The following is a 26733-nucleotide window of genomic DNA, read 5'->3' as shown; positions in this document are numbered from 1 at the left end:
CTGTACGCATGAATTCAACGCAACAAATACTACGAATACTTTATACATTAAACTGACTGATTAATAAGAAATGTGTGAAACATGCGGTGAAATGTAAATGCGGATCAATGGAGGATTGAGTTTTCTGAGCAAGGGAGAATCGCAGGCAAGCGGCGCGTCACTATAAACCGTCCGGATAGCAACACGGAACCAAGTATTCTGAACAATTATGAATGAAAAACACTGTTGGGTTAAAACAAATAAAACATAATTTTGTTTAATACCGGAGTTTTCCAGCATTATTCTAAATGTACATTTATTTACTATAAAAAGAGACAGACACTTGATTGAAGGTGCATTAAGACAATGGCAACATTTTATTAATTTTTCAACGTTAAGAAAATATATCGTTCCTGTTTTCCCTTCACAACAACAAAAATTGAAAGGGTAAAAATAGATATTTTTAGCTGTTTATAATCTGCCCGATGTTTTAAAGACAATATGATAACATATGACAGACACCCATACATAAGCTAAGCACAAACCCTAAGAGTAACATCAGTTCAGTGCTATTGTACTTGTTTCTGTATAATTGTTTTAATACTGAAGGAATAACACGTTAACTCATATTACTCATTTAAGCAGCATTTTAGTGTTTTGACTGTCAGTGATGAGAAAGCAGAAGAACATCAGAGAATCCACAAATAAACAAACAGCAGCTGTACAGACACTACAGGCCATTTTTTCTGCTGATATTTAGTTAAGCACGAGCCACAGCAGATGTTTATATGCGTTTAAGTCAATAATAGCAACGAACAGACTATTGTGCAGATAACGACGCTATTATATCGACTAACAGAAAGAATCTGAACTGTTGTTACAGATGAGCACTGAATGATGTTATTGAGAAATAACACGTGAAGGGTTAAACTACATGCACTAACATCAGTTTCTAGAAATCTGAGGAAACTCCTTATAGATCTGCTGCACAATGAGTTTGTCTATGTGTCTGCTCGATCCCTCATCCAGCCCAGAGTCCTCGTCCTCTCCCAGAATCCTCTGCAGCGCTGCCTGCAGGTCACACAATCGGTGCTGATGCTCCAGATAATCAGTAGAGCGCATGATAGCGTGCATGAGAGACAGATACTCCATACGCATCTGACACACAGACACACAGACATCAGTACATTTAAAGGAACAGTAGCAATGGTCACATCAAGACAAGATGAACATTAAACACTGCGCTAAACTACAGAAATAACTTTCAAAGGTTTCAGTTCCTTTAATTCCAGTGTTCTGCTCAATGATTCATGTGTACCACATACACTACATTAGTATTATTTAGCAGTATGTTGTGGTTAGTTAGGGGTTCAGGCTTTTATGGTGAACAGGTGTGCAGGTGCAGTCTCACTCTATCACCAGGCGACAGGTCTGATATCTGTCTCACTGCAATGTCGATCATCACCATCAGGTCTGTGCGGTAGAAAATATCTGAAGTGTCCTGACTGGCAAACACATCCTGAAGAAACTTCAGCACAGCGTGTGGAGCAGGAGGAGAGTGATTGAACAGACACACTGGATCCTCTACACACACACACACACACACACACACACACACACACACACACACACACACACACACACACACACACATTAATACAGCTGAAGTACTTAAACAGTTAACTTTAAACCTGAAGAGAATCTCTGTGTCTCACCTCCTCTGTTGAGTAACAACAGGATTTTCTCAGGGAGAATCTTCACATTGTGTCTCTTCATCAGGGCCTTCATGACAATGTTAATTTCTGGTACTGCAGGGAGAAGTACACACACACACACACACACACACACACACACACACACACACACACACACACACACACACACCACACACACACCACACACACACCAGTGTAAAAAACACACAGTTCCCGTCATCACGTCTGTGACATTAAAACATCAGCATTACAGGCAAAATTCTACTTTAAAAAGTGTTTCTCAAAGTCTGTGGTGAAAATCAAGTTTTTATTGTTGTTTGTGTCTCATGTGGTGTTTTTTACCACTCAGGTGGAGGTTGAATGCCAACAGGAGGTTGATGAAGAGGTCCGGCAGCTGTTCTGTCGGGTCAGAAGGCAAACCTTCCTCAATCACATCCAACAGAAACTGCAGGAAACTGCCATTCAAATGATCTGTGACAGACAGACAGAATCAAATTCAGATTCAAACCTTCACAAGCGTCTTCTACGCCTCATCAAAGCCTCACCATAGTGATGCAGCGGTAACTGTTCACCCATGGAGAAGATCATGGCCATCAGCAACGCACTGTAGCACATCTTCTCATGCTCTGCGCACAAAACAAACGTCAGTCCACGTAAGAGAAACTCACCTGAAGAAAATCAGACCCGGATTTACCCTGGGTGTCGTTCTGCAGGTCCCGCGCGAGCTCCATGGCCAACACCGAGTTGAGGAGGGCGGAGATCAGCGCAGCGTCCAGGCCACACATGGCACCGAACACTTTGAGCAGCAGCAGACGTAGGGACACTCGATGCTCCTGAACGATCACACAGATGAATCAACGCTCAAGTGATGATTTATCAACACATTAGGAGATCGGTGGTGACGTGCTCACCATCTGGTAGTAGGACACCAGTGACATAACCGGCTCGAACTCGTTCACTCGACACATCTTTTTACACACCTCGGGATCTGCATCCGTCTAAGAAAAAGACACCAGATGTAAGGAAGAGGAAGTTCACGACAGATCTGTGTGTCTGTGTGTCTTACCAGTATCTGCAGTAATTCCTCCAGGTAACACGCGATGAGCGCGTGATCTTCATACAGAGCCCAGCTGCGCTGCTGGGAATCGTCGCGGTGACGTGCCAAATCCGCAAAGATCACCTGCAGCCGCTGCTCGTCATGACACACCTGCCCGAGCGGCAGCGCCGAGCCGAGATCCTGTCGGTCACACAGACTTGTGTCACACCGGAAATACGCTTAAAAAAGTTAAGCGGGATATAGCTGGGAAATCCACAAACCTTACTCTCCACCAAAGACATCAGGACTCGCTCCAGGTCAGTAGCAGCCTTTGGCAAAGCGCTCTGCAGGTGTCCCACCACCACACCCACAGCGACCCGCGACAGGTCATAACTGAGGCCCGTATTCTTCCTCACTAATTCAATCAGTTCGGGTCCAATCGTCATGGGAACTTCTGCGGACCGGGAGGGGCTACCAGCGGGGCTAAGAGAAACCGGGGTTGGGGCCGCCGGCCACTCGGCTTCCGATCGGTCATGCTGCGATTTGATCGGCTGAGGACCTGGCACCTCCGGAGTAGGGGATCGATCAGGCAGGAGAGTGGGTGTGGTCTGCAAATTGATTGGCTGAGAGGCGGGGCTACTGTTAGAAGAATCTTGCTGGGCTAATGGAGATGAGGACTGGTCAGGTGGAGGTGGAGCCTTGCCTCGTTTTGGCACAGGAGGAGGAGTACTACTAAGACTGGGAAGACTGACATCTGAGGAAATGACAGAGCGGGAGGAGCCAGAATTTAAAGAGGCGGAGCTTATAGACAGAGAGGGTCCAACAGCAGTGGCAGCAGCAGAAACTGCATTGTGGGCGGGGCTTGAGGAGGATTCTCTCACTGACACGTCTGGATCTGCAGAGAGAGAGAGAGAGAGAGAGAGAGAGAAAGAAAGATAAAGAGACTTTTATGTAGTAAAGTAATAAAAGTGTGTTAGATTCAGGTTGTTGTCGTATTAAAAACACCTCTGCGTTGTAGCTGTCTTTGTTTCTCTGGAGGAGGAGGAGTTACAGGTGCAGCTCTGCGAGGATGAGGAGGAACCTGAGGCAGAAAAAGAGCATCAGCACGCACGCACGCACACACACTGATGACAGAAGGTCATGTGCTTTACCTGATAGACCACTGGTACGCTATCTGAGATGGGCTCGTCGCCCTGGCAACTGTGGGCTCGACTCAACCCGTTGGGCGGCAGCGGTGGCGTGCGGCTCAGTGACATCTCACTAGAGGATGATGGGAGTTTCTGCTTGTGATTGGATGGAGTCGGGCTTCTGCGGGTCAGCGTCTCTTTTCTGTGGTGGATCAACTTTCTGTGGAGTGTGTCACCATGTGAATGTTGTACTTGTGTGTGTGTTTGTGTATGGTTTGTGTATAATGTGTACTTACTGCAGGACATCTCTCTGCTCCAGGTTATATTTGCCTCCGTTTGTCATGGCTACATTGTGAATGGCTTCAATAGCTCGATCTATCGACTGCAACACCTCATCATGCTCAGGTGCCTTTCAGGAGAAACCACAGATAATATTAGGATAATAAATGACTTTAAAATCAGTCAGCATGAGAACTGTAAGCAAATTCATTACATAAGAACGCAGTGCAACTGGCTCGTGTAATATGAGATCAATCCAGCTTTAATACTCAACCTACTAAGAAACTTTTCAATAAATCTGTTTCTGTTTCTGTTTCTCACCGGTATTTTCTCTATATATGACGCCGGGATGTATCCCGTCTCGCCTGAGCTACAGCGCGTCGCGAGCCACCAGTGCGCGCTGCTGCGCTCGAGGATGAGGAAAGACTCGCCCGCGGGGAAGCGCAGCGCGTTCCGCTCCGCAGAGCTGAAGTCAAACATTGAGCGATACATCATCCAGATCAGCGACGCGTCTGTCTCGCGTTTAGCGCGCAATCTGAGCAAAGTTACAACACATTAATTCAGATCATAATACGTTTGGCTAATGTGAACGCGCAGGCTAGCGCGCAGCAGTTCTTGTCCCGTAAACAGCCACGGCCGCGCGCATGATCACGCGCCCCCCAGGATAATAAATCGAGCTCAGAGTTTGAACTACTCCCATACATTAAGAGAGAATGGAGAGCAAAATATAAATAATATTTTATAAAAAATCTGCTGGTGACAAGATTTGGGATCTCCGTATAGAAATTTTAGGAGCAACAAGATTAATGAATAAAATCTGAGAATAATAATTTTTTATCTCTCTCCATCTCATTTATTATCATTTACTATAATTATTATTATTAACAGTTGGGGTTAGATCTTTAGTCAACACTTCTGATCAGTTTGTGTGGGTAAATGCATCCTAACGTTGCCAAACCGCCAATAAAAACAAGAGGAGAAGAACTGCAGTTATAAATCAAATAAAGAGAAAGATCTCAATATTTAGTTTAGTTAAACCATAAATTAACAAAAACAATTATAGTTGTGCGAGGGTTTGTGAAACACAAGCATCATTTGATATTTTTGAAAGTGGCATGAAGTTTATGAACTAGTGAAATACTTTAGGAACAGAAACAGGATCCTCGCGTGCATGTTTCACGGGTCCCGCTGCAGTGACACGAGCACGCGCGAGAGTTCCGGTGTCATGGCCGCGACGGGTTGCGCGAGGTTACTGTCATTGGGATCCGTTCACGGACTGCGGCTCGGCTCGAGAGCTCTGCCGGTTCTGACCCGGTAAATGTGTTTGAGAGTCTTTCGCGATCATACTGTACCTGATGAGTTACTATAAACACTTACTTGAATCAAACAGAATGAGGTCATCAACTCTGAACTTATATTATTGTGAAAATGATTAAAGCGGAGCGCATTGGATTGTGGGATACTGAGTGTTATGTGCAGTATGTAAGTTCCCCCCTAATGCATAGACTACTGCAGAACTTAATCGTGTAGTGAAGATACTGAGCCTCCATCTACACTGAGAGCAACAAAAGCCCTCCTGTCATGATGCTGTGTTCAACATATCTGCTCTCTCTCTCTCTCTCTCTCTCTCTCTCTCTCTCTCTCATTTGTTAGATGTGTTGTTATATGGAGACATATATCCAGATGAAATTCATCTTTCTTTGATCCTCACAGAATCGGTCCGGTTCGTCACCACCGGCTCGGTCCATCAGATGATGAGATGTACCAAAGGACCACCGTCTCTCTGATGCAGAAGGAGGCGGATGGAGGCTCCATCATCTACAGCTACAGCCCACGAGGCTTTAACATTGACGGGAACAAAGTGTTTGGACCCTGTGCGATTCTCCCGCCGGCCATTCTCCAGTGGAATGTACGTACAGTAAATGTTTAAGACGATGTTTTCTTTCTCGTGTGTTTGTCTGTGAAGATCACAAGCTTCTGATGTGTTTTGCAGGTGGGCTGTCACACAGACATCACAGTGGAGAGTTTGTCTCTGTTTTATCTGATCGAGCCACGCATCGGTAAGACACCGGCTCTGTTCCTGATGGCCAACTACTGCACTTCTTTTATATTTTATTCAGTAAGTTTCTCTACATAATATTCGGATAACAGCTGCAATGTGTTTTTGTGCAGAGATTCTGGTTTTGGGCACAGGAGCTCGTACTGAACGCCTGGATCCAAACGTACTCGCCTTCCTCAAGAAGAAAGGCATCGCTGTAGAGGTTCAAGACACAGTACGTCCCTTAAACCCTTCTCTTTAAACTCCTCATGTCAGTGTATCATAGCCGTATTAGCTGACAAAAATGTGTTTCTCTTCACAGCCTAATGCATGTGCCACATTCAACTTCCTGTCCAGTGAGAGACGCATAGCAGCAGCCGCTTTGATTCCTCCTCCTGAGCAGGCAGAATAACTTCAAACTCCACACCTTACTATGTTAATATTTATATTTGTCAAATTTGATATGAAATAATATGTAGAAGAATGATGAATGAGAGAGAGAGATTGAAGGTATTAATGTTGAGCAGTCAGCAGAGTTTCTAATCTGTTCTTGTCTTTCTGAATGTTGCCATCATCTGACCTCTACGATAAGCCTTTAATCTGTGTACACACACACGCACACACACACACGCGCGCACACACACACACACACACACACACGGACATAAACAGATCTTTATTAAAACAGAGCTCTGCTTCTCTAACACAAAAACATCAGAAGAAACATTCAGCAGCAGAAAGATTGAAAGCATTGCCAGTGTTGCTGTTAACATGTAGATAAATGCAATTTAGTATTAAATGTTATGGTACAGGATTAATAAAGTGTCAATAATAAACATTTTTGTTATTATGAAAACTTTTTCACAGTATTTTTTGCATGCAATGTTAATTTCATTTCATAGTCAAGATATCTTTTACGTGATTGATTCCATTGAAATGTTTGACATAAACACACTGTTGTGGCTTCCTGTTGTTTTTCTATTCGTCCGAGTTGTCGTCTACCTCTACCTCTCTGGGGTCCCTAAAGATGAACTCTGACCCCGTGACACGCTGGTATAGATCCATGATGTCATCAGTCTCTGTCTCAAAGTGTGTCGTAGGATCATAAGATCTAGAGATGAAGATCTAGACAAAAAACACAACCTTAAACAAAGCCACGCATCGAGAACGTTTCAACATTGGCGTGCGCGTAACGTGTTTTATACCTGACTCCTGCGCCCGTCGTCTGTAGGGACCATCAGATTACTGATAGACACAAACCTGCAGGTCAAACAAACACTGTAAGCTGAATCCAGAAATCCGTGTCATTAAAGTGTTATGTCGAGAGACACTTTTTATCTTTCTTCACTTACTTTTGCGTGATTGGCTCCAGTAAAGTCAACCCGGGCTGAATCTCCTTCTCTGGGTCACTGGTTTCCACCATGGTGCTCACGACGGCAACATACTTCCCTTCTGCGGCTACACTGTGAGAGTACGACACCATACATACGTAGATATCTGCAGAAGGTTAGGGTTAAGGTTATTGTCCTGGAAACCACCCCATAATCTCTGAACCTTTACTAAAACAGATGGAAATGTCGTACCTGACTTCCTGTTCAGCTGTGTCTGAGGTATGATGATCTGGCACGAGTTTGCATCATGGGTGTTTTTGATGGGGTGATTCAGCAGACAGATGACTCGCACGACCCGGCCCACTTTCTTCACACGGTTGGGTACGTAGCTGGGGTCACAGATCAGCTGCTTACACCCGAAGACCTTCATCAGAGGATTACCAGCACATCGTCACATTACACTTTCTACATTTCACTAACACTGATCATTGATTTATTACATGTGTTAAGATTAACCTCTCCCTCTGATTTGACCGCCGTCACTCGTCCGCCCTCCGTTACGATGTCATCAACACGTCTGTTCAACATGTAGGGGTTTCCGTAGACGGCGCTGAGCCTGTGGAGCAGAACATCCGACCTTTAACCTCCTGCATATACTGATCTCATTCTGATCACATTCATTTCACTTTACCTGACAAAACCTTGCGGCAGCTCGCCCAGGCCAAACACAGGGTAGAGGAACGGGCTCTGGGTGTAACGGGCCAAAGACTCGGAGTAAACCTTAATGCGGTTAATGGTCGAAACACACGGCTGCTCCAGATAACTGCACACCAAACAAACATCTACACATGAACCTGGATTTAACTAACAATAAAACTAAACTGTACTTGTGACTGTTCTCTTAAATATAGCAACACCTCCCACATATCAGTCAAATTTCTCAGTCTATTTCATCACCATGACTGGATAATGAATGATGTAGGCTACTAGTTAATGTTATCACTGTGTTTCTCACTCATCATTAATGTGAAGGGCCAGCGCATGGCCGGTGACCTCCAGAACATCGGCACCGAGGTCAAAGTGACGAAAGACGTCTCTCATGGTGGTTCTGTGAGGGTCCATGTCATGATGGGTCCGTGGATCATTCTCTTCAAAGTTCAGAACAAAGGAAAGGAACTTCCGAAATCTGCGCTTGTCAAACATGCCCATTAAATCTGGAAAGACACATCACACGTCTGAATGAATGCGATGATGTTCCTGTAAATGACTTTGGCTTTTTGGATGCATTACTGTAAAAGTACGGTAGATCCTGAGAGGTAATGTGATGATGAGTGTATACTTTATATCAATGTGTGGGTTACCTGAAGTCTGAGTTTCTGCCTCAGTACAGGGAACTTTATGAACTTTTCCTCCCTTGTACACAAAACTTCCTTCAACCACTTTAAAGTCCAAATAGCGCGTCACCTCTGTGTAGAGCAATATCTTCACCAATTGGCCTGAAAACCACAATTATTCAGTCATTAACAAAACACACACACACACACACACACACACACTCATTACAATGCGAATGTCGCCTCTCTCTGCTCCTACCGTTGGCAAGAAAGAATTTGGGAATCAGATCAACGTTCCAGTCTTTCCCACAGCCCATAGATTTAACATTAGCTGGAACCTGGAACTTCTTATAAAGCTGCTCAGGGAGATAAAAACATGACCATTACATCAAACTGTCCTCACAAAATAGAAAAAATAATAAACATATTTGTGAATGATGAAGATGTGAGGGTTAAACTATTAATGGATCAGATTTCAATAGTCAATCAGAAAGTTTCAGCAATACTTGTGTTTATAAATTTGTGTTTTACTTGTTAATGTGTTCTTGTCTGCATTTTTGTATGGTTTGTAAGCTGTTGTGTTTGGTCTGCCCGTGTGTGCGTGTGCATGTGTATGCGTGCATGCGAGTGCCGACCTCTTCTAGAGGTGAAACAGAGGCACTTTCTCCTCCATAATATGAGTTACAATCGATATGAAGGACCTTCTTTCCATTGACTGACATCAGTCCAGATAAAATACATTCCTGTAGGATAAGCCATTATCAGTTATAAAGATCTGAGCAGTTATGTGATAATACTAAGACGTCTCATAATTATATAATTAATTATCACATATATCTGAGTTTACACATAAATAATTATCTAATTTATTAGGTTCCTTACCTTCAGTCCAGTTCCTAAAACAATGACATCAAACTCAGGCATTCTGAAACACACACACACACAAAGAGTCTCCCAAAGAAACAATACCTGTCTCCCGTGCGCGCGCGTAATTATTTTATTATCCTGCTGCCATAATCTTCTTACTGTCACTGCAGATAACACTGCGATCATCTGTCTGTCTGTCTGTCTGTCTGAGTTTTATAAAATCGTCCATCTTCACTTTTTTAAATTTTAGATGTTAAGAAAAAGTATATCAGTTCTAGTAGCTCAGAAAGTATACATAAAATAATTAAATAATTTAAATTTTTTGTAGTACTTCTATTAATAGATTTAAGGTGTTTTTAAGGCAATACATGTGTTCATTAAATATCACGTCTCCCAACTAAAAGAACTAAAAGAACTACATCTCCCAGAATGCTGAGTGTAGAGAACTACAATCTCTCCCAGCGTGCTCAGTCATGAAACTTCCTTGAGTTCATCGCGTTTCTTATATCATAATATTATTAATATAATAATAATATATTTAATATATCTCGTGTATTTTCTGTTGTCATAAAATCTTTATACAGTAAGTTTGATCAGTAACAGACTGAATGTTTTTAGCTGCACAGAGGCAGATTTAAGAGATTTGATCAGTTTCTCTTCCTGAAAGTCGCAGAATGACTGAAGCAGTAAGTTTTACCGCTGTATAACTTCAGTAATATGATCTTATCTGTCTGATCTCATGTGTTTGATGTTTGTTGTCAGTTTTCAGCCAGTGAGCAGCACGCGCGCGTTCACAGCCGTAAATCTGCGGGTTTTCTTGAACGGTTGGGTGACAGCACGGGTGGAGTGATCGCGGGTCTCTGTCTGTTCACCCTGTCTGTCTATCTGCTCTTCACCAACGAGGTGAGGGAAACTCTCTACCTGTCTGTGTGTCTGTGTGTGTGTGTGTGTGTGTGTGTGTGTGTGTGTGTGTGTGTGTGTGTGCTTTTCTGACATGTGTGTTGTTGTAGGGTCGAGCTGTTCGTACTGCTCTCTCTCTGGATGAGGGTCTCTCTCAGGTTGTGTCTCTTGCTGCAGATTTGAGTTTGGATCCTGAGAATAACAATCGTCTGGTTCATCTCTCCGGCAAACTGCAGACAGGACAGGTGCATCACGTGATCACACATTTAAATACTCCTCTCTGAACACGTGTGTGTGTGTGTGTGTGTATTCATGTGTATGTTATGTTTGTTATCTTCATGGCGTGCAGCCCCTGTATGACCCGAACTACAGCGTGTCTGTGCATGCAGTGAAGTTGAAGAGACAGGTGGAGATGTACCAGTGGGTGGAGTACACAGAGAGCAGGTCAATCTCACTCACGCTTTCACATTTAAATCACTCTTCAATCTGATGTTTGACAATGAGCCGTTTTGTCTTTTCAGGGACTTTAAAGAAAACGGAGAGACTAAGACAGAAACCACATACACATACAGTGAGTGTTGTCTGATCTCCGTCTGATCTCTGTCTCAGGAATATCTCAATGATGTGTGTGTTGATGTTTCTTACAGACACCGAGTGGAAGTCAGAGGTCATTAGCAGCCGACACTTTGATCAGGAGGTCGGCCACATGAACCCGAGGTTAAACATCACACACACACCTCTGAAATCTCTCTGTGGCTCTGATGTTTGTGTGCGACTGATGTTTTTTATTTATTTGTTTGTTTGTTTGTTACAGTGCTATGGCGGTAGAGAGCGTGACTGTTGTGGCACCTGACGTTTGGGTCGGACAACTCTTTCTGTCCAAAGGGTTAATCGAGCAGATTAATGACTTCCAAACGTTGAGTCTTAAAGGATTTCCTGTTTTTGACGCCAACACTTTCCTGACTGTGTATGAAGATTATTTCTATCACACTGCAAACCCTCGAAGGCCAGAGGTGAGCACGCTTGAGTCCTGACTGAACACACGATCATGTGACACCATAGTGACTTCTTGTTGTTGTTGTGTGTGTTAGGTGGGAGATGTTCGCGTTATGTTCACCTATGCTGGTCTCAGTGGTGACGGATTGTTTCCTGGCCCCGCCCACAAGGTGAACAGCAGTCAGCTGGAAAGGCGTTTTAAGCAAAACTTAATGTGAATCTGTGTTCATGTAGTTTATGATCACTGATAAAGACATAAGTAAATAAACTGACATCAGTATGAATGTGTGTGTGTTTGTGTGTGTGTGTGTCTGCGTGTGTGTGTGTTATAGGTGAGTATTGTGGCCATGCAGCAGGGTGATAAACTGATGCCCTATAAGACTCGGTCAGGGGACACGCTGGAGATCTTGTACATGGACGAGCTGTCTGTAGAGGTGAGATTGTGCCCACATGTGATTATTGTGTTGAATCTCTCTTTCAGTCACTGATGCGTTCATGAATGTGTCCACGTTAGGAGGTGTTTGCTAAAGAGCACCAGCTGAACAATATGAAGACTTGGGCATTCAGGGTGGGAGGCTGGGCGCTCATGTTTCTGGGCATCAGTCTGACCACACGCATTATATACACACTGGGTAATTTAAACACAATCACACACACACATATACAGTCTTACAGTCGTGTTGTAGTTGTGACAGTGTCTCTTTGCAGTGGATTGGGTTCCTGTCGTGAGGGAGTTGGTATCTCTGGGCTTGAAGATGTTTGCTCTCATCATCTCATCTTCTCTGTCTCTGCTCGTCATCGCTGTGGGCTGGGTCTTCTATCGCCCTCTGGTGGCAGCGCTGATAACGGCCCTCGCTCTGCTGCCGGTTCTTATAGGACGCACCAGAGCTCCGTTCAAGAAAACACAATGACTATATTATTGTGTTGGTAAATCAAGGTGACGGTGATACACATTTTAGTTTTGCTCAGCTGTTGTTTGTGTGGTGTTAAAGTGCATTTATGATGTAGGATCTCAATCCATTCTATTAAACGAGAGATACGAGCAAGTCGTTACAGATTATTGTCACAGTTCATTCGGCTTTATAAGCTTCTATCTGACATGTTTGTCAAAATTAAAGTTTCATTGTGTAATTTTTAGAAGGATGTCTTGACAGAAATGCAAAATAATCAAGATAACTATATTATCAGTTGTGTGTAAAGACTTTAGAGTTACAGTGAGTCGTTTTTATCTCCATACACTGTGGGTCTCCTTACGTGGAGGTCGCCATCATCTTTCTAAGTAAGCGGACAAACTTCTCTATAGAGCTCGTGTTGTTACTTCATTGTCTCAGACGATGACATGTTTGTCCTGTGGGGGCTACTGTATGTGTTTTGAAATTGAGGGGTGAGCTGTTGGTTGCAATTCACATTCTCACCACTAAATGCCGCTAAAGTTTACACACACACCACCTTTAAGTTATTCACACATTCTTATTCTGTGACAACTTATTTACATGATGTCATGTTTTTTTGGACGATGCTTACATTTTAGAAAAAATTCTCAGAATGCAGATAGAAGCTTATAATACCAAGGCGGTAAGTTATATGACGTTATACCACGGGTCTGCTGAATGCTTTATTCTGATTGGTTGATCCATAGGTATGCATTATTTTTTGATAAACGCACACCTGACCTGTCAAAGGTATTAAAATAACCACCAGAGCAATGTCTGTGGTAACTGTGGTATAAGAAGAATAATTTGAATTATGTAAGGCACAATTGACGACGTTGAATTATTCAAAAATAATGCACACCCAAGGTGGTAATGTGGCATGATGCATATATATATATATATATATAAAATACTCAAAACCCATGGAACATTTATCAGCCAATCAGAATAAAGCGTTCAACAGACACGTGGTATAATTGAGAATAATGCACACCTGCAGTGTCATACCGCATAACCACCTTGGGTGTGCATTATTTGTGTATAATTCACAGCCTGTCGTCAATTATTCCTTATTTATTCAGCTGTCTTTAACATCTTTGTTGTTGTGCATATGAGGATAAACACTGTGGCTCAGATTTTTTGTAAAATCACTTAATGTCCTGGGGTGTATTCCAGAAAGCTGGTTATGTGTCATACCCGGATATGTTTAAAATGAAAAACTTCTGTGGGGTGGTTTCCTGGACAGGAATTAGCTGAAACCAAGACTAGGACTTAGTTTAATTAGGAAATATAACTAGTTTTAACAAATATGCCTTACTAAAAACATTACTTGTGTGCATTTTTAAGCAAAACAAAGGGCACTGATGTATTTTAAGATATGTCAGTGCAAGTTGTTTATAGTTTGGACAGCTCTTTCATTTATTTTAGTCTAGGACTAGTCTAATCCCTGTCTGGGAAACCACCCCTTAATGTATTCCCCGTGTGGACACTAACTCTCGGTCACCAGTAGGAGGTTAATTTAACTAACTCTTATCAGGTGTTTTGGAACGGACATGATCAGGGCAAGCAGGTTTTAGGTTAATCAACTGAAAGTTCATGGTAAGTTAACCTCGCTTTCTGGAATACATCCCTGAACCGATCACCTGGCAGTGAACAACATTAATACAGGTTAGTTTAATCCTCATCGAAAGGTTTTTAAGATTAATCTGAATTCAAATGTGTGTTCCCAGTAATAATAGTTCAGTTTCAATGCATTATGAAATAACATTTTCGTCAGTTCATGACTCCTCTTATATTACTGTAACATTTAAAAGCTTATTGTATTGCATGGCTTTCTGGATGATGAGTATTTATGAAACATTTCATTCAATCAAAAAGGTGAAAGTACCTAAATTCAGTTTCTACTACAGGTGTCTGAACACAAAAATGAAGGTTGATTTGTGGTGGTAGGCTGTGACTTCCTGTTCCCATGTAAAGTGAAATATTGTTTAAAGTTAAGAGACAAACTGCAGATCTCTTAAGAAACTTTCACCACAAAAGTCAAACAAAAGATTGTTATAAAGATTTTAATACACAAACATACCAAATTCTGTTTCTTTCTGAAAGACAAAAAATGAATTTCAAGTCTTGTCCGTGTGTGCGTGCATGTTGGTCCTGATCTTTTTTTTTAACTTTGTTGCATATTTGCATGTGTGGCTCACAGCGCATCACTATGACTTTGACACATTTCGCTGTTGAATGATGTCTAAACAGAACCATTAAATACTGACACAAACTCTCATCACTAGCTGAACTGATTCAGTTAAAAGAATAAAAATAGAAGCAGATGTTAAAGGAGGTGAACACAGGCATTCTGTCCATTACAGCAGGAGGCATTTATTGCTCTTCTTGCCCCTTCTGGCCTGCAGCGCCGCCCTGGTGGCCATCTCGAAAACCTCCCTGACGCCATCCTTCGTTTTAGCGGAGCATTCCATGTATCCGAAGGCACAGATTCTGTTGGCCATATCTCGGCCCTCCTCCGGTTTGACAGGCTCCTGGAAAGGGACGACAAAACAGATTCAGTGTTTCTTAAACCGCAACAAAACTAAGAAGAAATCTGCCTGCCACGTTCACTCGAATACAGTCATCATTACACTCTTCAATCGCCTTCAAATCCATCAAATAATTAGATGAAGCAACGTTTAATAAAAACAATTCAATTGACTTTTTTACTGTTTGATAGCTGTATCAGGTTTATTCGACTCCATCGACACTGTGCATGCTAATAAAGTTCAATCGAAGGCTTTCTTTTGGTCCGTCAGAGTTCATATAAACTAAGCACACAAGAAGCATCTACAGCGTTCCCCACCTGCTTCATCTTGAAGAGCTCGCGACGCGTGTGTTCATCGTTTCGAAGGTCCTTCTTGTTGCCCACCAGGATTATGGGAACGTTGGGGCAGAAATGTTTGACCTCTGGAGTCCATTTCTCTGGAATGTTCTCTGCAAAAGAAAGGAATCACAGGTCAACAGACTGAGACGTACATGAACGATGTGAGCTGAGCGGGCAGCGGGACTCACTTACCGAGACTGTCGGGACTGTCGATGGAAAAGCACATTAGGATGACGTCCGTGTCGGGATAAGACAGCGGCCGCAGTCGATCGTAATCCTCCTGACCTGCCGTGTCCCACAGTGCCAACTCAACCTGAAAACAACCGCACGAGACATTGAACATTGTGACATACAAACCCCAAAATAAATGTCAGCGTTGATGGGGGACTGTTTGATATTATTAGAAAGCGGTGCTCATGCTAAAAAACAGTGACACTTTTAAAGCTTAAATCTGCTTTCATCACATCATCTATCAATTTTAAAACAAGTCTTTACACTGAAGAAGCCATTATTAAACCCAATCAAATGTGTCACAAAGCAGAGGTCTCCAACGAGGTCCTACAGAGTTTATTTCTCTAATCCAACACACGTGAAGAAGCTCATCATGATCTTTGAGACCACTGGAAACATCAAGACAGATGTGTTGGAGCTAAACTCTGAATTTAGGATTGCAGACCTCCAGGATAGGAGATCTTTAGTCTTGATCAAGAATGACTCTTTCTTAAACATTAAATCTAAACAAAACCCAGACAATATTCAAGATAAAACTCTAATAGACCATACGACCAACACACATAAATGACAGAAGAAGAACACAGTCCACATCTGTGCTAATAGTTACCTGTTTACTGTCCACTTCAATGTCAGCCACATAGTTTTCAAACACAGTGGGGACGTAAACTTCTGGAAACTGATCTTTACTAAAGACGATGAGGAGGCAAGTCTTCCCACAAGCACCATCACCAACGATCACCAGCTTCTTACGGATGGCGGCCATATCTGCACTACAAACCACACAAGTGAATATCTGTGCACTGTACTTAACAATAACACAGCGTGAGAGATGAACAACGCTTTATAACATGACAAATAAGAGTTATTACAGTGCAAAAACATCATTTCAGTGACATTCAGTCTCATAAAACAGGCTCCTTTATTTGATGTGAACTATTAATTTGAAATACATGTTTTTGGATTTTGGCTAAAATATGATCTGGACAATGTCATCCCCCCAAAAATGGCTAAATATATAAATACTATCAGAATATAAATAAAAACACAAACATGTGAGCAAACATGACGACAAAGACGAGGCTTTATATCATGACCCAATGTGTGACCCTGTCTGTAAAGACTCAAAATCAAATCCTGAAAATAAAGAGCATCAAGGTCTCATTTTAAATCATTAACTAACCATAACTCAGTTAAAATGTGTTAAGATGTAAGGTAAGTTAAAGGGTTTATGCGCAGATTTAAAATTCAATGCCGATATTGTTATTATGAAATACAACATTAGACACTTACATAGACGGTAAAATAGTACAGGGTAAAAAACCAAACTCTAACCCTTATTAACAGCTTATCTGTAATTAAAACAAAGAATTGTTAGTTTTTAAAAGTATACATTTATTTAAACGAATGATTAAAGCTGTGTTGCTGCTAAGATAACAAGCTACTAAAGCGGAAGTGACCCGACTCTTGTCATTTAAAGCTCTCTAATGGTTCAAAATGAAGCGCATCCATAGAGTCAATCGGTGAATTTAAACCGTATTAGTTGGATTAATCATTTATTTCACGTGAATGAGTAGAAGATTCAGATTAAATTAGATTTTACCGTCGGATTAATTCGTCTCGAGTTTTCCGGGTCGGTTCAGTGCGCGCGCCTGAAGCCAGACACACTCAGACAAGATGGCGACTGAAAATTAACCCGTCAAAATAAGAGTCGCACTGGAACTGAACAAAAGTGTCAAAATAAGAGTCACAATAGACCTGAACAGATGTGTCAAAATAAAACCTTTCGAGGAGTTTTCGGCACTTTATTGTCTGTATTAAAAAATGTGTTGTTTTCACATTCAGAAATTTCAGATATAGATATGGCATACTATACAGTTTTTTTATTAATATTTTTAACCCAATTACAACTCTTTCCCCAGACCCAGAGCTCTATGTTCTGGTCATTTTTTAACATTTGAGTCCTTGTTGTCCACTGCTTGCTGCTCTTGGTCTGAGGCTGCACACATCATCCTCGCTTTGACCTTCTTATTAGAGGAGATGATGAGGAACGGGCTGAGAGACGCATAACACGAGGAGAAAAACACTCTCATATCGGCCACGACGGGAGGCACCTGGGTCACGGTAAGCATGTAGATCCAGATCACGTTATCGATGCCAAAAAACACAGCATACAGAACCACCAACATCAGCACCGTCTTGGCAGCCCGTGTTTCCATGGTGCCGCCCTGTTGTGACCGCCGGATGCCTCTCACTTTCCTGCTGTGGCGATGCAGGAGGACCAGGATGTAGACGCTGGAGCCCAGCATCAGGCCCACGAAAGCAAAGTCTCGCACCGATACCGCGACCCCGTTAATGATGTAGGACAAGTTATCGTGGAAGTCGACATGGCAGAAACCCAGATTGAGTGTGAACGGGGGGACGGTACCGTTACGAGGGGCCACAGAGAAGAACGGGGCGGCTATACAGACGGCCATGTTTATAAACCACAGCATCGCAAACGTAGGGAGAACCAGCTGCGGCAGCTTGGCCTTAAGCCTGGACAGATACGCTCCTGACGCAGGCGCAACGGTCACCGCCTGGAAGACGCTCAGCATGCAGGTGATGCAGACCGACAGAGCTCTGGCGATGCGATACGTGTAGATCACCACCTTGCAGCCGCCGTCGTCGAGCAGATTTCGCAGGCCGAACACGGTCATGGTCTGCGGGATGCAGCGCGTCAGCAGCAACATGAGATCAGCGAGGGCCAGGTGGCACATAATCATGTCCACGGGCTGCAGGTTCAGATCGGTCAGAATGATGTGGATGTAGGCCAGTAGGACCAGGACATTGGCAAGGATGCCCAGTCCTGCCTGCAAGAGGAAGGAGACGCCTTTGATAGTGATGCATAAGTCCATAGACCCGCTCCTGTACACGGCCAAAACACAATGGTTGCAGATTTATTCATAAACATTTGCAATGATCTAGAGCAAGAAGTCATTGGATTTGATCCACCTACCTGTGTCCAAGCGTTTGGAAATGTTCTGTTTGTAGGATTTTCTGTAGTTGACGACTCATGCTACGTGAATATATAGCTTCTAATGGACCCGTGGGACCCGGCACAAACCAAGGAAACCAAGAAAACAAGAACGATTACTCGAGCCTTCAGTGAACGTTCATATTGCTTGCTCATATTGTTGGTTTTGTACGTGTTTAAGTAAATAAAATCAGCTCTTTGGGTGATCTTTTTATTCTCTTATTTTTGTAAATTTCTTTTGCTCTCGCTTGATTTTATTATTTCTTGTGGTGCCGTCCCAAAAAGGGGGAAAATCACTATTGCGTACCTTCTCTGGATCTGTCCCACATCTTTGAAATGATCTGCGGGTTGAGATCTGCTGATTCTGTCGCCATCTCTGCCAACACCTCACTTACTAATACAGAATTTAATATTTTTATCTCATTTTCTATCTTTATCTTTCCTATCCTTGTCTATGTATACTGTGTTAGACTTGATAAGTTCCAGTGCTCTTGTGCTGCTCTAATTTCTTCTATTGTTTACCTCATTTGTAAGTCGCTTTGGATAAAGCATCTGCTAAATGACTAAATGTAAACGTTCTAGATTTTCCTTTATTTTTGTAGGAGTTTTTTCTAAATTGTCATTTTGTTGAAGATTTATTTTTATTGTTAACTTTTTGATCTATTTTTTTATTTATTGTTTACTACTGAATGCGTTTGTCCCTTGTGTGTCCTCACAATATAATTAGACAACATTAAGATCATTAGCAAATGAATCTTTATAAACATCTCTGTTATGAGCCGGTTTAGGGCGTGTGGATGAGGTCGGGCAGGTCTCGACTCGTCTGTTTTCTGTGTAGTGGTTCATCTTGTATCGTCATATCAGATCCCTGTGATTCCTCAGGAGATTTGAATGCTTTAATCCTTTCCTCTTGTGTTCATCTTAAACAGATCAACAATGATACAATGTGCAATATATCTAAATTAAAGCAAACGCATCTTATAGATGTTCATGTTATGACTATTTCACACTGAGAACATTTTTCTAACTGAAGATGGTCTGAGTTTGCCTTGCATGTATTTGTTTACCTGTATGGCGTCAGTCACTGATATGAATGTTGCAACAGAATCACTTGACTGCACATCATTCACATAATTAAGTTCAAGTGTAAGATCACTGGACCGTTCTTTACATTAACATCCCTATGGCTCTAAAAAGACTATAAGAACAGATGATCATTCTGAGGTGCGTGGCGTTGCAGTGAAGCATTACTTATAGATCTTAATGACAGATGAAGAAGTTTCTAAGTTTAAAATAAACTTTTTCAACCATCATTTTCCCAAATGATCAACTCGGATGCTTGGACGCGCGGCATGCTCTTCCTGACGCTTGCGTTGATGGGCATTCCGGGCAACGGTGCTGTCATCTATGCTTTCCTCTCGGCGATGTGTCACGAGGGTCATCTCTTACCTGCCGATGCCATCGTGCTGCACCTGGCATCTGTCAACCTTACGGTGGTGGGCGTGCGCTGCCTGCTGGAGGTTCTCGCCACTTTCGAGATCTACAACGTGTTCAATGATGTCGGTTGCAAAGCCGTCATCTTCATATACCGCACTTCCAGATCTTTGTCCATCTGGTTGACGTTTGTTCTGAGTGCATATCAGTGCTTGAGCATCGCTCCGCCCGGGTCACGCTGGGCTAACGCCCGTGTTCTGGTAGCCCGATACTTGGGGGCCATTTTCCTGGCATTATGGTTGATCAACACCTCCATGAGCGTCGCTCCCCTCATGTTTGCCATAGGTGCCAAGAATGACTCCAAACTCATACAGAACGGAATCAATGTGGAGTTTTGCTTCCTGGCCTTTCCGTCCAAGTTCTCTCGGGACGCCAACGGCGGCGCCCAGGTCGGAAGAGATGTGGTGCCCATGGCGTTAATGGCAATGGCCAGCCTCATCATTCTGGTCTTCTTATATCGCCACAGCCAGCAGGTGAAAGGTTTACGAAGCGGCGGAGCGGTCACGGCCGGCAGGCAGGGCCAGTCTGCTGAACGGCGGGCGGCCATCACCGTGGTCACCTTGGTAACGCTGTACGTGTTGTTTTACGGGGTAGATAACGGGCTGTGGGTTTACACGCTGACAGTTCAGCAGACTATGGGCTCATCGCTGATCTCGGACCTAAGAATTTTCTTTGCGTCTTTGTATGCGGCTGTAAGTCCCATCATCGTCATCATCTCCAACAGGAAGGTGAACGGACAGCTGGCGTGTGGGAACCGGCCGAAAACACTTTCTGACCCCATACAGCCCAAAGTCTAATGCATCACAGTTTATCGTGAACTAAGAGTAAAAGACAAACGTGTGTCTGTTATAATGAATAAATGTCTCACAAACAACATGTTGAATTTATTAGCAAATTTCTTTTCATTGATCTTTGACAAGGTGTGAGCTATGTTATATATTCCTTGAAAATTCTTTAAGATGTTAGTTTTTGCTTTTTTTGTGTTTTTTTGTTTTTGCTTTTTTTTTAGTTTAGTGTTTTTTTGGGAACTTATAATGTCAGCTCTCCACACAGTTGTCCTGCAGAAGAACCACAGGTGTGTAAATCAGCTATGTGTTATAATAGTTTTCTTCATTTCTTTTCACAGTAGGGTCTTTATTTTAACACATTTGTTTTATCTTTTTGTCAAGCGTTATAGGGGTTAAAATGTATTTTTTTTTTACACTTTTATGTTTTGTTATGCAATATGGTCACATATTCAGCTCTTTTTACCGTGGCATGTCCAAATACTTTCTTGGATGAGTGAACGTGTTTGTTCTCTAAAGGGTCGTACTGGATTCTGATGTTTAAGTGCAGTGTATCGATGTATTGCAGGCTCTGTGCTGTAAGAAAACCACCAAGTGACAAGTGAACCCATACCTACAGAAATCATATTTATTTAAAGACGTTTTTTTATTGTAATTCAGAGTTTTACATTCTTTATGACACTGATAAATGATGTCAGGTGAGAAGACACATCACATGTTTGAAGACTTCTTCATGTTGGGTTTTATCAGACGCTCGATCCGTGTGTTATTTTCTTCACTCAACTGAAGTCTGATCTGTTGAAACAGACTCCGGTGGAATGAAGGACACAACACACAGATATTCACAGATATTCACCCAGCCGATCTGTGTAAACCTGGACATAAATAACACAAGTAAGAAGTGAATTCTTCTGTGTGTGACTGCATAGACATTTCCCTGTACAAGACCAGACCTGCTGTGAATCTGCCCTGCAGCGATATATACACACACACACACCAAAACAAATTGATCTTATTTAAACTTTATTATAGACTATAAATACAAAAAATCAAGAGTACAGAAATGCTTGTCTTATCTAAACTCTCACTTGGATCCATCTGTTCATTAAAATGATTCGCTTCATACTCACCGAGAGGTTCAAACTCAAATGACCTGCAAATATAAAATACTCAGGATAAGCAAACGCATTACGAAGAGTTTGTTAATGTCTGTTGGTTTCTGGCAGATAGAGAAGAGAAACTGTTATCCCTCTTACACAATGAAAAGAAGAAGCAGAAAGAAGAAGCAAGATCTGTTCAGACAACTAAAGTCAGCGTCAGCTTGTCTCTGGTCACTTACCTGTTTCAGGTACAACATTCATTCAGCCACTTGCAATAAAGCATGAGGAGCGGGGTCCACCCCAGAGTCTTAGCCCCGCCCACTGAAGCTGAAACTCCTCAGAAACCAACACAGGAAAACTCTCGATGTTTAATACAGACCTTTTGTATAAAATCATCATATATCAAAGCTTCACGTTAAACGTTTGCTGCAGCTGTGCCTCCATCTGAATAGTGGACAAATCCAGCGTCTTACATCCAGTATACTTCTTTACGAGTCGTCTTACAGCATCTGAACACGCTCATCACAGATTTTGCAATAACTGATGCAGTTGTTGCAGTGTGAGTTCATATTTTGACATGTAGGTTTGGTAATGTCACCATATAAGGAAGCGCAAAACTGTCGGCCCTGTCCGGACTCGCTGGAGGAATGTGAAAGTATAGAGGATTTTAACATCACACCATTCACACGATATCTATTGAATGATGCTCTTTTTATTGTTTACACTTCTGGGGATAAACACTATCTGAGCACCCTTACAACAAATTACATTTATACACAAGCTTTCAATTCAGGAGAGGATCGATCTTGTATTTATTCATTTATTTTTGACATTATATTGTGCCATATATTCATTTTAAATGAACAAGATACAGAATACTGACGGGGAAAGTCTAAAGGGTTCAAACTTTCACTATTAACTCATTTATTTTTTATTGAAATATTATTTGTGATTTTATTTCACTGCTTGTTCCTATTTATTTTTTTTTCTTTGTCATGCTATACTCATTGACTTTCTAAAGCCTCGCTGTAAGAAACACAACTGGTTTGAGTGAGAGTTAAAGTCTGATTATTGAAGCTGAAAGGAAATAACCCTGCAGTGCACAGAGAAGTTTAATGATCATTAACACTGCGTATGTCTTCATGAATACATTACCAGAGCTCTGCAAGAATGTGGACAGGATTGAACATGCAGTCGTCCGTTTCCTCTGGATGTGTTGAAGTGACACAACACGAAGAGAAAGAACTGGATGGTGTAAATGTTAGCAATGCTTCATAGTCTGAATGTATCAAATGCACATTTACACACAGACGATGTTTGAACCAAACAGGGAGGTTATTGGAAAATTGAGACAGTTTTATTTGACTTTTTATTATCATTTTGTGATCTACTATAGTGAGACACAGTGTGTTTTTAAGGACCGTCCCTAAAGAAGGCTATAGCAAAACTTATGAAATAATATAATTAAAGCTCACAGTTTATAATAATAATTACAGATTAAGGTGATCAGATTTCTCAAATAAAAACCAAGGCCATGTCCTAGTTCAATAATTAAAATCTCATTAAAATCTCATTGGTTATTATCTATGAATTACAAAATGTTTTCATCTTTATATTGTTGTTAGGTTTCTAATTAAATTCATTTCTGTAAATCAATTTTTTTGTTTTTCTTTTTACAATGCACAGATATGACATTAAGGGTTACTTTAAAGTTACTACTTCAGCTGAATTCATAGCATTATAAACGTGGAACAGAAGGAATAACACAAAACAAAATGCTCAGTACTAATTTACTACATTAGTTTATTACTTTAATTTAACGTGAGTAATTACTTTAAACCCGATAACTTTGACTCTTTTTATATCTTTTGAGGGCGATCAAGTAATCAATGCAGCTCGCAGCTCCCTCTGCTGGTGAAAATAATCATCACATGATTGCTCCGGTCTGGTACTCCAAAGGCTTTTTCACTGTAATTGCTGGTTGTTGGGACGTGCTGTAAAACGGGGACATTTCTGCGACAGAACACACACACAAAAAAACTGGTCTGGTCACGTTTCATTCAATACATATGTGTTTAAAGCTGCATCAGCAAAGATTAACTTTATCAGTTCTCAACCATTTAAATAAACCACAACAAACATAAACGTAAATTAATATACATTTCAGAAAATGAAACAGATCATATAAAATGTAAAACACAAAGAGAAATATGAATAAATATAAACCCCAGAGTTATGAAGGGATGTGAAGATCTTTAATCTTTATTTTCCTCCAGTGCAGTAGGAGGCGCAAATGCACCAAACCAGCGCCGATAAACACAAGAGAAGAAGGCAAACGCACGAGATTCAGAAAGTTTGTTTCATTTTATTTTTATTTCCTTAACAAGAACAACACAATATATCAGATAAACATCAAAAGAGATCAGAAAGTATAACCGTGGTTTATATGAACATGTCTACATTTGAACCTACTTAGTGATGCAACTCAAAATTACTTACAATTTCTAAAATGACTTTTACTAACCTTAAATGTTTTCCTTAAAGTGCTAAGTGTCCTCTAGATTCTCTCAGTGTGTTAAATTTTTTTTGCATTATATGTAATCTTGAATGAATCTGTATGTCAAGTCGAGATTAGTCACAAGCATGTTTTACTGATGTATTGCTGCCATCTGCTGCTGAGCTGAATCACAAACTCATCTGTGGCCTTATGCCCAGTTTTTAGTCGTTACTCAGGTAAGTATGGGTTTAGTTTAAGCAAACTATGGTAACTTACACTACACTGCTAACCAGTGTTGAGAACTTCCTCGAGACAAATAAGCTTAAAAACAAGAACAAAACGAGCCCAATGTTATTTTGATCAAACAGTCAAAACTGGCCATCTGAGGGTTGTCCGTCCCCCTAAAATATCATGAAAACCATGTGAAATATAAATAATATAAAGATATGCAGGCTACTTTAAATACTTGTGTAAGTAGTAAAACCACTCAAATGGAAAGGGAGAAAAAATGCTTTTTAAGTTTAGAAACATAACCTCACAGTGGTTTGATCCATAAATAAATATTTTTAAACCAAAATGTGTACTGTGTTTAAAAAATGTTACTTTTTAAGTATTATCCCCCTTCTGTTAGATGAAATTTCCCGAAAGTTTGAGAGTGCGGTTCGAGTCTCACAGCCGGCAGGTTGTGACTGAGGTGTCCTTGAGCGAGGCACCTGTCCTTTATAACTCCCCTCAATGCTATGAGAACAAAGTCGTAATGTTTATAGAGAATAATGTCATAGTTTTACATTAACGTGTTTGGATTGATTTAAACAAGCAGATACCAAATTACATGTTTACCTTATTAATAAAACAGGCAAATGATGGAGAATCTGAATGCAACGAGCAAAGTTACAGTTTAGGCGTATTCTCAATGTGACAGTGATAATAAAACACTAAATGCATTAAGTTACATTCCTCATTTTCTTTCATGGGAATGCGCTTAACATAAAACTTGTTTTCATGAGAAGACACCTAAAGGCATTACGATGTGTTTATAGATTTCTGCTTGTTCACAATCATAATGCTTTTTACATGAGGCAGATTCCTTCGTATTGCCTTTCTGAGCCCATCTCCATTGATATTGTTTTATTAATAATACTTCACCAACCTGAAAATTCAAGACAGAGACCTAAATATACATTTCTTAATGTAATGTTGACATTTTCTGACCTAAGGAGTTTTGTGCATGAAACATTGCAGAAATTTTTGTGGAAGACCTGACTGGTGAGTCGGAAAAAAGATTTAAGAAATGAATTAATTTTCTTAAACTACACACAATTTTTGCGGTATGTACCCAGTCTTAACAGCTATGGGGCGCTAACAGTCTACACTGGCTCTCTCACATGCAGAAGGAGATAAGATAGAGGCATCCAAAAACAAATGAGGTACTGCTAGAACATCTACTGTAACATAAAGGATGAGTGAGATATTGTGTATATTGCCTACAAAAATTTTTTTTTCAAAAAACACCTTTAAAAGCGTAACTAAACCCTAAACCAACTTTTTTTACTTACTGATCTGTAAGAATGGGGCTTTATTAGTGCTGTTCATTGATTTTAGTAAGTTTTTTGACATTTGTATATAAAGTGTTTCAATACTGCAATATATGGTGTAAAAACGTCTATGTGCTGCCCTCTTCAGTTTGAACGGTGGCTACTGCAGTTGAATTTTCCTATTGCATGGTGGGTCCAAAAAATGACTCGTGACGTAAGCAGGTTCAAGCTCACCACGCCCTTGTTACTATCTCACCACACACTTAGTTCGTCCCCTCTATCTCCTTGGGATCTGCCCACTTTTCTTGCATTTTTCAAATATTGCCAGTGGGTGGAGTCAAGCTCTGACCAGGGGTTTAGTTACGCTTTAAGGTGCCTGTCGGATACCAGAAAGATGTTTTCTGTTTGATTCAGATGGTCCAGTTACAACATCAATCAGCATCTAGGAGCTTCATTCCAGAGGCAAAAGCCAAATAATACAAATGGCACAAATGTTTAAATCACAAAAATCATCTTTCAAATGAGAAGAAACCAAAATATTTTTAGGCCGGATTACTAATAGTCACATGATATCTGTGTTATAGTGCATACAGGACTTTTGATTGTCAGGTTTCTAGTTGCATTTATTTACCTACAGCAAATTGTTGAAAGTCTGCAGCAAGATAGATTTCA

General features: G+C 41.2%; 7 protein-coding genes across 10 annotated transcripts; 3 read left to right on the top strand and 4 right to left on the bottom strand.

Moving 5' to 3' along the window:
• Positions 1 to 326: 326 nt before the first annotated feature.
• On the bottom strand, positions 327 to 4802 carry nckipsd (NCK interacting protein with SH3 domain). Its single transcript, XM_065243101.2, has 13 exons — positions 4458 to 4802; positions 4154 to 4266; positions 3882 to 4077; positions 3736 to 3811; positions 3012 to 3625; positions 2761 to 2931; positions 2606 to 2692; positions 2389 to 2527; positions 2240 to 2320; positions 2037 to 2165; positions 1695 to 1787; positions 1391 to 1563; positions 327 to 1137 (listed from the first exon to the last, which is right to left on the bottom strand). The coding sequence occupies exons 1-13, from the start codon at positions 4629 to 4631 to the stop codon at positions 925 to 927; spliced, it is 2259 nt and encodes a 752-aa protein (XP_065099173.1). The 5' UTR covers positions 4632 to 4802; the 3' UTR covers positions 327 to 924.
• A 507-nt stretch (positions 4803 to 5309) lies between these two features.
• On the top strand, positions 5310 to 6845 carry ndufaf3 (NADH:ubiquinone oxidoreductase complex assembly factor). 2 transcript variants are annotated; one of them, XM_065243097.2, is made up of 5 exons: positions 5310 to 5450; positions 5850 to 6045; positions 6130 to 6196; positions 6309 to 6409; positions 6497 to 6845. In XM_065243097.2, exons 1-5 carry the CDS (start codon positions 5362 to 5364, stop codon positions 6584 to 6586), a joined length of 543 nt encoding a protein of 180 aa, XP_065099169.1. In that variant the 5' UTR covers positions 5310 to 5361; the 3' UTR covers positions 6587 to 6845. The 2 variants fall into 2 exon arrangements, with proteins under 2 accessions (XP_065099169.1, XP_065099170.1); XM_065243098.2 differs by lacking the exon at positions 5310 to 5450 and adding an exon at positions 5484 to 5618.
• Positions 6846 to 6995: 150 nt separating this feature from the next.
• On the bottom strand, positions 6996 to 10012 carry LOC135748152 (rab GDP dissociation inhibitor beta). Its single transcript, XM_065266238.2, has 11 exons — positions 9722 to 10012; positions 9475 to 9582; positions 9099 to 9195; positions 8867 to 9001; positions 8521 to 8719; positions 8197 to 8328; positions 8022 to 8121; positions 7758 to 7929; positions 7527 to 7671; positions 7380 to 7434; positions 6996 to 7299 (listed from the first exon to the last, which is right to left on the bottom strand). The coding sequence occupies exons 1-11, from the start codon at positions 9890 to 9892 to the stop codon at positions 7153 to 7155; spliced, it is 1461 nt and encodes a 486-aa protein (XP_065122310.2). The 5' UTR covers positions 9893 to 10012; the 3' UTR covers positions 6996 to 7152.
• A 170-nt stretch (positions 10013 to 10182) lies between these two features.
• LOC135747964 (transmembrane protein 43) lies at positions 10183 to 14571 on the top strand. Of its 2 annotated transcripts, XM_065266029.2 has the most exons (12): positions 10183 to 10392; positions 10469 to 10609; positions 10717 to 10851; positions 10956 to 11050; positions 11128 to 11177; positions 11254 to 11323; positions 11421 to 11619; positions 11698 to 11772; positions 11935 to 12036; positions 12117 to 12234; positions 12311 to 12539; positions 14445 to 14571. In XM_065266029.2, the coding sequence occupies exons 1-11, from the start codon at positions 10381 to 10383 to the stop codon at positions 12511 to 12513; spliced, it is 1200 nt and encodes a 399-aa protein (XP_065122101.2). In that variant the 5' UTR covers positions 10183 to 10380; the 3' UTR covers positions 12514 to 12539; positions 14445 to 14571. The 2 variants fall into 2 exon arrangements, with proteins under 2 accessions (XP_065122101.2, XP_065122100.2); XM_065266028.2 differs by lacking the exon at positions 14445 to 14571 and having other exon boundaries at positions 12311 to 12655.
• A 13-nt stretch (positions 14572 to 14584) lies between these two features.
• LOC135721007 (rho-related GTP-binding protein RhoA-B-like) lies at positions 14585 to 17340 on the bottom strand. Of its 2 annotated transcripts, none has more exons than XM_065243100.1 (5): positions 17238 to 17340; positions 16245 to 16407; positions 15596 to 15716; positions 15383 to 15513; positions 14585 to 15068 (listed from the first exon to the last, which is right to left on the bottom strand). In XM_065243100.1, exons 2-5 carry the CDS (start codon positions 16398 to 16400, stop codon positions 14895 to 14897), a joined length of 582 nt encoding a protein of 193 aa, XP_065099172.1. In that variant the 5' UTR covers positions 16401 to 16407; positions 17238 to 17340; the 3' UTR covers positions 14585 to 14894. The 2 variants fall into 2 exon arrangements, with proteins under 2 accessions (XP_065099172.1, XP_065099171.1); XM_065243099.1 differs by having other exon boundaries at positions 16245 to 16402; positions 17238 to 17312.
• Positions 17341 to 17478: 138 nt separating this feature from the next.
• On the bottom strand, positions 17479 to 19956 carry LOC135721004 (olfactory receptor class A-like protein 1). The gene is made up of 2 exons (XM_065243096.2): positions 18633 to 19956; positions 17479 to 18541 (listed from the first exon to the last, which is right to left on the bottom strand). Exons 1-2 carry the CDS (start codon positions 18689 to 18691, stop codon positions 17578 to 17580), a joined length of 1023 nt encoding a protein of 340 aa, XP_065099168.1. The 5' UTR covers positions 18692 to 19956; the 3' UTR covers positions 17479 to 17577.
• ora2 (olfactory receptor class A related 2) lies at positions 19952 to 21835 on the top strand. The gene has a single exon (XM_065243453.2). It carries the CDS (start codon positions 19973 to 19975, stop codon positions 20939 to 20941), a length of 969 nt encoding a protein of 322 aa, XP_065099525.1. The 5' UTR covers positions 19952 to 19972; the 3' UTR covers positions 20942 to 21835.
• The last annotated feature ends 4898 nt before the right edge of the window (positions 21836 to 26733 follow it).

Source organism: Paramisgurnus dabryanus, chromosome 24 (genome assembly GCF_030506205.2).
Source record: "Paramisgurnus dabryanus chromosome 24, PD_genome_1.1, whole genome shotgun sequence".
NCBI classification, from domain to species: Eukaryota; Metazoa; Chordata; class Actinopteri; order Cypriniformes; family Cobitidae; genus Paramisgurnus; species Paramisgurnus dabryanus.
This window is presented reverse-complemented; position numbering and strand designations above follow the sequence as displayed.

Coding starts and splice junctions, on each gene's coding strand:
- nckipsd (XM_065243101.2), bottom strand. CDS start 4,631: ATGATGTATCGCTCAATGTTTGACTTCAGCTCTGCGGAGCGGAACGCG. Junction 2,166..2,239: donor GTTACCGCTGCATCACTATG/GTGAGGCTTTGA, acceptor TGTCTGTCACAG/ATCATTTGAATGGCAGTTTC. Junction 1,138..1,390: donor ACCTGTCGCCTGGTGATAGA/GTGAGACTGCAC, acceptor TCTGTGTGTCAG/ATGCGTATGGAGTATCTGTC.
- ndufaf3 (XM_065243097.2), top strand. CDS start 5,362: ATGGCCGCGACGGGTTGCGCGAGGTTACTGTCATTGGGATCCGTTCAC. Junction 6,197..6,308: donor TCTGATCGAGCCACGCATCG/GTAAGACACCGG, acceptor GTTTTTGTGCAG/AGATTCTGGTTTTGGGCACA. Junction 6,410..6,496: donor CTGTAGAGGTTCAAGACACA/GTACGTCCCTTA, acceptor TTCTCTTCACAG/CCTAATGCATGTGCCACATT.
- LOC135748152 (XM_065266238.2), bottom strand. CDS start 9,892: ATGATCGCAGTGTTATCTGCAGTGACAGTAAGAAGATTATGGCAGCAG. Junction 9,002..9,098: donor CAAATTCTTTCTTGCCAACG/GTAGGAGCAGAG, acceptor TGTGGTTTTCAG/GCCAATTGGTGAAGATATTG. Junction 7,672..7,757: donor ACAGCTGAACAGGAAGTCAG/GTACGACATTTC, acceptor AACCTTCTGCAG/ATATCTACGTATGTATGGTG.
- LOC135747964 (XM_065266029.2), top strand. Junction 11,051..11,127: donor GTGGAGTACACAGAGAGCAG/GTCAATCTCACT, acceptor TTGTCTTTTCAG/GGACTTTAAAGAAAACGGAG. Junction 11,178..11,253: donor AGAAACCACATACACATACA/GTGAGTGTTGTC, acceptor TGTTTCTTACAG/ACACCGAGTGGAAGTCAGAG.
- LOC135721007 (XM_065243100.1), bottom strand. CDS start 16,400: ATGGCCGCCATCCGTAAGAAGCTGGTGATCGTTGGTGATGGTGCTTGT. Junction 15,717..16,244: donor TTGAAGTGGACAGTAAACAG/GTAACTATTAGC, acceptor GGTTGTTTTCAG/GTTGAGTTGGCACTGTGGGA. Junction 15,069..15,382: donor AGCTCTTCAAGATGAAGCAG/GTGGGGAACGCT, acceptor GTCCCTTTCCAG/GAGCCTGTCAAACCGGAGGA.
- LOC135721004 (XM_065243096.2), bottom strand. CDS start 18,691: ATGAGTCGTCAACTACAGAAAATCCTACAAACAGAACATTTCCAAACG. Junction 18,542..18,632: donor TTCCAAACGCTTGGACACAG/GTAGGTGGATCA, acceptor GGCCGTGTACAG/GAGCGGGTCTATGGACTTAT.
- ora2 (XM_065243453.2), top strand. CDS start 19,973: ATGATCAACTCGGATGCTTGGACGCGCGGCATGCTCTTCCTGACGCTT.